This window comes from Neophocaena asiaeorientalis, unplaced genomic scaffold (genome assembly GCF_003031525.2).
Source record: "Neophocaena asiaeorientalis asiaeorientalis breed wild unplaced genomic scaffold, Neophocaena_asiaeorientalis_V1.1 scaffold322, whole genome shotgun sequence".
NCBI classification, from domain to species: domain Eukaryota; kingdom Metazoa; phylum Chordata; class Mammalia; order Artiodactyla; family Phocoenidae; genus Neophocaena; species Neophocaena asiaeorientalis.
The window spans coordinates 1,005,706-1,016,774 of NW_020185329.1; the positions used below are offsets into that span (position 1 = coordinate 1,005,706).

At 40.6% G+C, this 11,069-nt stretch overlaps 1 protein-coding gene across 1 annotated transcript in view; it reads left to right on the plus strand.

The window, feature by feature from the left end:
* The window catches only part of SETBP1 (SET binding protein 1), a 358,181-nt gene extending 348,403 nt beyond the window's left edge, over window positions 1-9,778 (plus strand). The window contains 2 exon segments of the mRNA XM_024734710.1: window positions 4,551-4,907; window positions 4,910-9,778. Of these exon segments, the coding sequence (XP_024590478.1) occupies window positions 4,551-4,907; window positions 4,910-5,043 (491 nt within the window). The 3' untranslated portion in view covers window positions 5,044-9,778.
* The last annotated feature ends 1,291 nt before the right edge of the window (window positions 9,779-11,069 follow it).

The following is an 11,069-nucleotide window of genomic DNA, read 5'->3' on the forward strand; positions in this document are numbered from 1 at the left end:
TGAGCCTACACTGAAAATTTAGATAATACATAAAGGACAAAATAAAATTCAGATGTTCAGTAGATGTGAAACCCCTCAAAAAGTGTACTGTGAAAAAGAAAGAGGGATATTAAGTCTTAACACTTGAGGCCCTCAGTGGAGATAGGACCATGACATATGTTCATGCAGTTGGTCACAACATAAAAACCACAGTGCTCATTCATTCTTTCCTCCCATTCAGCCAGGAGGGTAGCTACCAGCAGGAGTTTTCTAGGGAGATTATGCATGCCCTTTACTGAGGACGTTTATTCTTCTAAAATTATTTAGGTGAAATAAAGCCCAAGAATATGAAAACCAGTGCACCCCCCACCCCCTGCCAGTCCTAGCATCCTGAGAAAGATGTTCTACTGACACTAATCATTTATATTTTTTTAACCATGTATTATGGAACTAGCAAGTATATACCAAAGTAGCAGAATAGCATAATAAACCTCTGTGTGCTCATCACTCAGCTTCAACATAATCAACTCATTTCACTCTTGTTTTAGGAATACTTCCACTCCCCTCCTCCCTCCCTTATTATTTTGAAGCCGGTTCCAGATGATACCATATGATTTCACCTATTAATAATTTTGTATGTATTTCTAAAAGACAGGTACTTTGAAAAATGATCACAATGCAATTATCACACCTAAGAAAGTTAGCAATAATTATATAATATCAAGAAACACCCAGACATTATTCAAATTTCCATGAATTTATAAAATATCTCTTTTGACAGATTGTTTAAATTGGTATCCAAATATGATCTTTTTATCTCTTCTCTCTTTTAATTTACAGTTCCACCCTCCCCCCTAACCTCGCAACTTATTTGTTGAAGGCGCCAGGTTGTTTGCCCTGAGCTTCCCACAGACTGCTTTACTGAATGGATCTCGGTGTGTCCTCTGTATTCCGCGGTATTTAGGTCTAGAGCTGAGCTGCCCAGTATGGTAGCCACTAACCACATGTAGCTATTTAACTTTAAATTAAACTAAATGTAGAGTCGATTTCTCAATCACTTGCCATATGTCAGGTGCCCAGTAGCCACATGTGGCTAGTGACTGCTGTATGGGACAGCATAGATATAGACCAGTTCCACCACTGCAGAATTTCTATAGGACAATGCTACTCTAGAGACTTGATAAAGTCCCATAAGGTAGCTTTGGAGGGAAGAAGTGTTGAAATCTCATCCACCCAGTCTTTGACTCACAGTTAATCTGCACTGGGGTCACTTTAAACCTTCACGTCTGGATATTGAAAATGAAATAAAAATTCAAGGGATCTGTGTATTTCTAAATTTACATGAATGATATGCTTACAAATACTTTTGTTATTTGCTTTATTCAAGTTTTTTTTTTAGATTTAACAATGTTGATATATTTATATGTATTTTATTCCTTTTAACAGACGTGTATACAATATTCCATTATTTGAATGTATCGCAGTGCTTCATTATCTTTTTAATTAATATTTATATTGTTTTAAGTCTTCTGTAACATACACTGAGCTTCAAGGGATGTCCTTGGCCTCCTGTTACATATGAGCAAAAGAGGTGACCTGGCCTTGGGATCTCTGGGGCACTGGGCACGCCCATCTTCAACTCTAGTAGTTATTGCCCAATCGCTCTCCAAAATGATTGTGTCAATTTGCTCTCCTGCCAACACTCTGCAAGTGTTCCTACTTCCTTACAGAATTATACATATTAGGTAGTTTCAGACTTTTAATTTTTACCAATATGGGTTCACATATATGCAGTAAAAGTACAAATTCAAGCAGGGAAAGGAAAGGAAATGGAATTGATGATGGAGCACTGACTTAGCTGACTCTAAAATGTTTTCTTGCTTAAAAAAAAAATAAAGCATGTATGGCAAAAAATTAATGTTTATTAAATGTGAATGGTGGGTACAAAAGAGTTGGTTATGATATTTTTATTATTGTTTGGTAGGTTTACAGTAATCGGAATAAATTTTTATTTCATAATCACTTTTCAATGCAAGGGCCTAATAGAAAATTATGCAGCATCTAACAAATTATTGAATATGGAATTATCTACTAGGTTCCTTTTTGTTTGTTTGACATTTCATGCTAAAAAATAAAAGTACTGAGGGCTTCCCTGGTGGCGCAGTGGTTGGGAGTCCGCCTGCCGATGCGGGGGACATGGGTTCGTGCCCCGGTCCGGGAGGACCCCACGTGCCGCGGAGCGGCTGGGCCCGTGAGCCATGGCCGCTGGGCCTGCGCGTCTGGAGCCTGTGCTCCGCAGCGGGAGAGGCCACAACGGTGAGAGGCCCGCGTACTGCAAAAAAAAAAATAAATAAAGTACTGAGAAGAAATATCCATTGGTTGTATTTGCCCCAAATGATCTCCAGCTCAGCTCACGGAGTTTTCCAGTCAAGCTTTACTCAGTCAAAAATTGCCAACTAATTGCCCAAAATGATTTACTTTGTACCTGCATGCTGTATTATGTGTCACATAGCATTTTCTTCTCTTTGGATGATATAAACTAAAAAGAAGGTAAACTGCAAGTGGAACTTTTATTTATAATAATGCCAAATGTTTTGTGGGGTATTTCTGACTAGTTTTCATTTCCTCATGAACTCTGTGAACAAGGTAAATGGCTTAGCTCTGACATGGAGACCTGCTCTTAGTGTCACTATATTTGCAATGGTCGATTTAAAAATCCAAACTAAAACTCCTTTAGAGAAGAATATGATTATAAGGCAGCAACAATCAGTGTGATTCATCAGTGGAGAAACAGTTTTTAAATCCCTTCCATGTACAAGGCACCATGCTATGCCCTGTGAGGGACATATAGACCAACAAAAGTCAGTCTCTGCATCTGAAAACTTAAAATCAAGCAAGCTTTTCCTTTTACAACACTAAGTACAAAAATTTTATTTTTGTAGCCAGAAGCTCACTCTGGCTTTGTTCTATTTTGATCTTTATAACTTATTTTAAAGATTGCTCAGTAGTTATTCATTGCACAGTAAGTCTCACAATGACCTTTGGCCAAAAGCAGTACCATTTTGGCCTGTCCTGTGGAACTCAGAGCTTCCCACTCCATGAAACTTGTGACATAAATAACTTCAAATAAAACCTTCTGGGAGATCTGTGTCGGGCACAACATGAGAGAGAAATGGGGAAAAGCAGGGAAAGAACCAAGCAGGAGTGCCCAAGAGTAAGTGACAGCAGTGTCTTTGTTTTCAGCATCTTTTCCTCATCTCCCTTAAGATATTTATTCTTCTGGTCCACTAGTAGTTGAAAAAATATGGGATGACACAACAAACCATGATGCTAAAATGAAACACATTTGTTTTTAGGCCTGCAACGTTTCGTAGGGTTGACGACAACTACATGGGCTTCTTTGGGGATGAGCATTTAGTGTAAATCACAGCAGCAAACACTAAGGACACACTTCTTAAGCTTATAAGTAGCCAGAGGGAGGAGCCAGTGTGAAGATGGGTTATCAGGACGTGTGTGAGTGCCTGTGTATATGTGTGTATACACATGTATGTACACGTTTGCCTCTAGTGAACAATACAAGGAGAAAGAACGATCTAAAGGAGGAAAGGTCTGCTACGTCTTGAAGCCATTCACACTTTATGGTGTCTGAACTTCAAAATGAAGCAGTTCTGAAGGCTATTTAGTGGCGGCAGTACAGGACTTCCTGCAACTAGAAGTTTGGCTCATAAAATAGAGACGCATCTGGCCACCAGGACATGAAAAGAGCTCCTTGCAAACAACAGCCCGGTAGCACGGGTGTAAATGATTCAGAAACACCTGGCTGGTATTTCCCTTGGGGTTTCCAGAAGGTGAACTAGTTAAGAAAGACTTGGTCAATTGGACATCATCAGGCAAGCTGACAAGTCCAGACCATTGGGGAAAAAATTAGAGATGGGATCATCCCAAATAGAGTGTTCCTGAAAAGTATCCTCCCTCTGTCATTGGAGGAGGGTTAGAAATACAATAGGTTCGGTTAGATATTCTAGTTCAGGTCAAGGCACCTCTTTTTCGAGGCTGACGGTACAAATGAATGATCCAGATTGCTTGATCCAGAGGGCTGCTTGTCATTTTTTCCATTCAGCATCTTTTACAAAAAGATGAAGTATAGCCTAATGCTAAATTGAATTAGATCAAATGTCAAAGGGCTGAATAAAAAATAAAAGCTATGATAGGAGAAAGTAATGGGAGAATTTATATTGTGATTGTGACATTGATTTCTATGGTAGATCTTCCTACATTGTGTGAGCCTCAGTTTCCAAACTTAAAAATGGGAACAAGTGTATTTCATGGGATTGTTGTAGCGACTGAAATAATGAAATGCTTTGTACACATAATATTCAACCCATGTTTATTTTTATTACTTTTAATTTTAATAAAGGAAAAAGAAGAAATAGTGGGTACTGCGTCATAGTTATAGCATTAATTTTCCATAATCTTCATAGCCAAATATAATGCCAGCTGTCACTGAAAAGACTAGGTTTAAGGCAGTCTGGCATCCTGTAATCAGTTTCTTCTCTCTTCCCTTCCCGCAGCCAGCTCCTCGCTGAAGAAGCGATTCAAGCGGCGGGAGATCGAAGCCATCCAGTGCGAGGTGCGGAAGATGTGCAACTACACCAAGATTCTGTCCACCAAGAAGAACCTGGACCATGTGAACAAGATCCTGAAGGCCAAGCGGCTGCAGAGACAATCAAAGACAGGCAACAACTTCGTCAAGAAGAGGAGAGGGCGTCCCCGGAAGCAGCCCACGCAGTTTGATGAGGACTCCAGAGACCAAATGCCGGTGCTGGAAAAATGCATCGACCTTCCCAGCAAAAGGGGTCAGAAGCCAAGCCTGAGCCCGCTCGTCTTGGAGCCGGCCGCCAGCCAAGACACCATCATGGCCACCATCAAGGAAAACACAAACCTCAGCCTGCGGCCCAGCCCACGCAGCAGCCGGCCCCGCAGCAGCCCCTTCCCCAGGAAGAGGAGGTGAAGGCCAAAAGGCAGAGGAAGTCGCGAGGGAGTGAGAGCGATGTCCTTCCCTAGGGTGGGCCTGGGCGTCAGAACCTGGGGCTGGGGAAACTGACGCATTGGAAGTGCAGTGAGCCGGGGCTGGGTCCGAATGCCCTTCTCTCCCGAAGCTGGGCAGGCAGACTCGGGCCAGATGACGGGGTTGAGCCTTCAGGAGCTCTTGGGAAAGCAAAGCAGGGGAACGTCTTCAAAAGAAGTGTGTCTGTGCTTTACAGCAGTTCCCAGCCAAGGGGCACTTCAGTATGGCTAGATCCTTGACAGGCAGCACAAGACCCATCAAGGAGGAGAAAGACGGTGGTGCTCTCCGACAGCCGCCAGACCTCCCGCATCCAAGGTGCGCCCTTGATTCCGTTGCATTTGCTGGCCAGGAAAATTGAAAGGGGAACACCCTCAATTAGGAAACATTCCAAGGGGAGAAAAGCCGCAAATTTCTCAGCTGGCTTTGTTGTAAGCCACTTCCATTTAATTGGTTTTTATTTCTTTTGGTTTTTCAAGCTTGGCTAGGCTTTGGGGCACCAACATCATCTTCAGGTGACCTGAATCTTTACGTTAACAATACAGTTTCTCAGATGGACTCGTCATCAGAGGGTGGAATTGTAGTGATAGGCAACCTTAGACATGCATTCATAATTCTTCTGTGTGTCTCCTCTATCACACATATAATGATTTTTAGAATCATCTGTTCCTACTTTTTCTTTGCCCATTGTACTCCCATATGCCTTTTCATTAACTTACTTGCTGCCTTCTTTAACTTGGTACACACCTAAATAATGCAAACCTTACCTGTGTTGTAATGTTCACCCTTGGCATGCTGTCCCAAGGAACTTGGCTTTGAACTTCAGTCATTGTGAAACAAATACTTAGTATCAATAGAGCCTTTTAAAAATAAGTGATTTAGAGCATCCGAAGATACATTGACCCAGGTGTCAACCAGGTTATTTTTATACTTAAAACATATCAGCAAAGAATAGGCAGAATAAAATGGTTTTAATGCACCATAGAAAATGGGATAGCTGACAAATCACCAAAAATTGAAACCCCAGACCCACCAGAAAGACAAGTGTCTAGCAATGCCTTGGTATGTGGATTTTTTTTTATACAAATAACTATCAAAGGTCATTGAAAAAAGGGAACAAAAAGACAATAGAAGTACATTGTCTCTTTTCATAAAAGCAAATGGGAGTAAGTGTTCTTATCTGGGAAAAAAAAAAAAAGAAAGAAAATGCTCAAAGGGTGTCACCACTCCAATAGTATCACACCACCTTGGACAAAGTATCCAAGTTGTGGTTGCCTTAATAAACTGAAACATTTTGTACATAATGTAATTATAAATCTATCAGTCTGCATGGATGCAAACTGTGTGTGACAAATCGTCTTTTAAATGGTCAGTTTCGACTGTACATTTCTCATCCCAGTTGTACTCTAGCCATTGGTTTAGTGTGGACAGATATTCCATCTCTATTATCCACCTCCACAGCCCAAGTAAAACATGTTAAGAAACTCAGAATGAATATGAAGTTATTCCATTGCCATAGATGTTTTCTAAAAGTCAGATGTGGAAATTTCAAAGTATTTTCAATTTCCTCCCTCCTCCCCTTTCCTTTCCTAAGACATCAAATACCTGGTATGATAGATTATAAAAAGAGACACTGAGAGACAGAATTAAATTTTCTAATGGGAATTAGAATATCTGGTTTACCTCCAAATTAAGTTTCTTTACAGGAAATTGCAAACGGCAGGAAATCATATTATTACTTCAGAACACAACATTATTTCCTTAGCGAAAGAAGGATTTTTGTTGGGAACATAGGAGAATAAGGGATGGGTTATCTATGGGAGTAAACTTTAAAATCCCAGGTTAATATGCTTGCAAACATCAGTGCTCTGTCATGGCGCCACCAGTTGGTTGAAATTACCCACAGAGTCATCCTGTTCTGCACTGTCGCCACAGACTTCACATCATGTGCTGCCACTAGGTCAGTTGCACTTAATCCCAGCAACATGTAAGTTTAAAGGAGTGCATTCTCCTGTTCTCCAAAGCTTATATCATAGATACTCAGTTTGTGACCTAGGTTGACCTTTGGCATTTCATACAGGTTGAACAGCAAAATCAAACCAACCACTTTCAATTTGTCATTCCCAAGCCATGTCTGAGTGGTTCCAAAGTCACTCAAGAGGAAGGTTTAAATTAGCCTTGCTCACCCCACATTGCTATGAAAGAGCAACCATTTTCATTTCAATTAGGCCATAAAGTGGTTTCTCCTTTGTTGGATTTTGAAAATAATTGATTTCATTCTTTCTTTTGCCCCTCTTCCTTCCAGTGTTGTACTCTTTCCCCAAACAAATCTGTGAGCAGACTAAGTCTTCCTGCAGAGGGGAATAAGCTGGCACTCTCTAAGCTTCTTAAGGAAGGACCTAAAGCTTAACTGGCATTAACCTCTAGTAGGTGAGAAATTTCAAATTAGGGTACATTAGAATTTTCAAACCAATGAAAGGTATTCCAGGAGAGATACAGCAGACTTGCACCTTATATGTAAATTCAGTTCTACAGTTGTCATGTGAGTCAAATGCAAATCCTCTACATTTATGATCCTAAGGATAGGTTGAAAAACTGCAGAGGAGCAAAACTGAGACAGGCTAACCTGCTGTTTGGAGGTGGAAGCAAGTCCAGTCACCTGCAGGGCTTCCCCTCTTTCCCATCAAGCTCCTCCCTCAGTATCACATTACTTTTATTTTTTCTTTTGCTTTCCATTAACCTAACCCATCTTATTAGTATGACCATTTCCTCATTTTCTAACTACCCACTTTGCATTAGCCTCTCCTCTCCTGTCCAGACTCAACATTGGGCCAGTCTCATTTCACATCTGGTTGGTTGCAGAACAAGGATGAGAGCCCAGCTCTCCTGATCCACGTTGTGGAGGTCTCTAGTCACCCAACACTGCCTTCTGTGGCTGCATATTTATTTAGAGAAAATGTCATTTGGGATGCATGAGGCTCCATAAACAGATCCAAAAGTATTTTATAATGAGAGAAATTCCTTCGTTTTCTTTTCTGTTTCCTGGAATACTTGCCTTCAGCAAGCAGGCATGAACCCACTTATAGGGAATCTGATTAGGGGTGAGCAAAGAATGAAATCTGTATAAAAACCACCTTGAAGGTGATGATGGGTCTCTGATCCACCTTCCTAAGTGGCTGGGGAGCCACTTGCATTTCAGCCCCTCATCTCAAACGAGAGGAACAGAGTTTAACTTCCTCTAACAGCACTGCTCCGGCTACAGCCCGAGGAAGACGGGGCGAAGGAAGGGAGGGCGTGTCTGGGCTGGCTGGTGACCTGGCAGGCCTGGGACTCAACAGCCACTGACAGCCCCGACTAGGTGACTGAGGGCCGACAGGGTTAGCCTGTTAACTTGGCTGCTGTCCGGAGTGGGAGGCCACGGCCGACGGCAGTTGGAGTTTGTGTTCTGGGCATTGCTGGGTCTATAAATATGATAAGCAAGTGGTGACAGAATTATAGTATAAGGTGATGCACTACATGGAGATCATAAAGGATTTGGTTTTAGGACTTAAGTACAAAATCCCACTCCTACAGCTTATTACCCGACAATATTCAGATAATGAGCTTTTGGAGAATATATTTTCCCTACCACGAGGAAGATTTACCTGGGAACTGTCTAAAATCTATACATATATTTCCAAAGCCTTTAAATGCCAACTGTAGCATGGAGGGGGGTGGGTGGCAGAATCCGAAATGCCTCAAAAGCCATTTAAGTGTTACATTGCAGGATTTTCAGTCCTTCACGTTATGTAAAAGTAGATAAATATAGACATTATTCTCAACACTACCCTATAGTATCACAATGGTCCAAATGCCAGAGCTTACAGATAATGTCATCACAGTGCCTAGAAACTCGAACTGTAATATACCGTAGCATTTTCTTGGAGTTTTTAAAAGTTTCTTTCCACAGTACCAGGCTCCCCCTGCCTCTTGTTTCTTGGAGAGTTTGCCCTACTGATGAGTCTGCCTCCCTTCTTGGACTCAGTCACTTGGGGAACAGTCTTAGAAGCACATATCAACCAAGGAAGAAACTTCCTGGATATCTCTTGCCCACTTGCCCAGGTATAATAAACACTAAAGGGGGGAAAATTGAAAAGAGCTGCCACTGGTCAACACAGAAGGGCAGTTCCAGCTTAGGTTGGTGTCTTTCTTTTTCTTCCTTTTTTAAAAAAAAATCTATTTCTTAAATAATAAATGCACATGATGTGTTAAATATGTATATATATATTTCAAAAGAAAAAAATGGGGCACAAGATTGTCTTACAAGTCGTGCTGGCTAATTTTTAGTTTGTATTCATAAGTGGTTTTTAAAAGCCTTTTTTAAAGTGTAATTTGCATGTTCTACTTTGATTGTATGTAAACATATTTTAGAACAAAAAATGTATTTGTATTTTATTGAATATAGAGGCAAGAAAAATTGTACATTGTTTGAAATGTTCTTTTTGTAACAGTTTTTATTCATAAAGCATTTTTGTACATTTAAAATGAACATGGACTTGCTGTTATTTGAGGCGTAGATACATCTGGCATGCTTTACTGTCATGCTCCTCCATGGTCTTAGATGTTGGGTTTTAAACATTTTTTCTAAAAGAAAGCTCAGTCTTTTTCGCTACCAGATCAGGTTAGCACAGTATAGAGCACTTAACTATTAAAAAAAAAAGTTAATCCTATTCATATGTTATTCATTGTGTGAAATTAAAGACATTCAATTCAGTCTAACATGAGTTGTGAATTCTTTTGTTTTATTTTCCATCTGGTTCACATCACTAAGGAGTTTAACAGCATTTGGGGGTCTTTGCTCACACCAACTGGATATAGAATCATTGAGAAAATTCTTACCAAATTTCTGCCTTTTATATGATTCTGGGAAGTACATTGTGGGCAAGATTTGAGTCTGATTTACAGGGTTACTGTTCAGAATATATTATACCTGGACGTAAAGCCAAGACTGATTCAAAGAACCAGTCAGAACTCTGCTGAAAGTAATCCAAATGTAGTGTAAGATGTTGGAGACCCATCCTATCCTAAAATTTTAGAACAGTATGGTTGGGGGTTAAGGCCTTGTTACTAAATATCCCATGATGTTAGATAGCTGAAGGATGGATCTCTGGCTGGCCTTAAAATTTGACTGGAGTGTTAGGAAAGGCTATTTAATCAACCACAGGCAGTTACTGATCACCTATCCAAAGCCTACCGGTCTGAGAAAGACCCTAAGGGCAGCGTCCAGGAATACACAATCCTTGCTCTGAAGGAACTTACAAGGTCTGCATGTGGAAGATGAACTATAGTTCTAAGCAGAATATGGCAATTGGTAGAAGAGTGATGGGGTATCAGAAGAAGGGTGGAGCCCTTGAGGTGGCACTTTCTTCTCTTCCTACTCTTTCTGTTCTAATTTTTAGTTTACATTCAGAAATAGGTTTTAAAACTCCTTTTAAAAGTGTAAGTTGCACATTCTACTTTGAGAACTTGTAAACATACATACATTTACGTATTTTTTGGTTCTTGCTTTATCTTCTGATGCACCGCTTTAAAAAGCCAGCAAGGTAAGTAGGAAATGTTATAAGCAGCTCTGCGTCCCTAACCATCAACCTGACCCACCATGACATTTATTATGACTTTTGGTATTTGCAGCAAGCACAGTGGAATGAATAGGTCTTCAAGAGTAGATTATGAGGGCAGCCTCCGGGATGGTTGGAGTCCTAATGCTTTAGATAGTCTCCTGAGACTCAGAGAATTTAGTCAGCAAACTATCAAAGTAGAACTTCCCCCCCTCTTTTCCCTCTCCTCTGCCAACTATCTTGCACTGAACCAGGAAAATTTAAAGCATTATATAGTCTCTTTTCTTTCATTAGACTGTTGGTATTTCTGAAATCAGCAAGGACTTCCAGGAATGTCCCTAATCTCCTCCCACCAGCTTCTCATGTAGGGACAAAGCTGTTGCCATGAAATTGACTGGCTCAACTTTTAGGGTTTTTTGTCAGTCCAC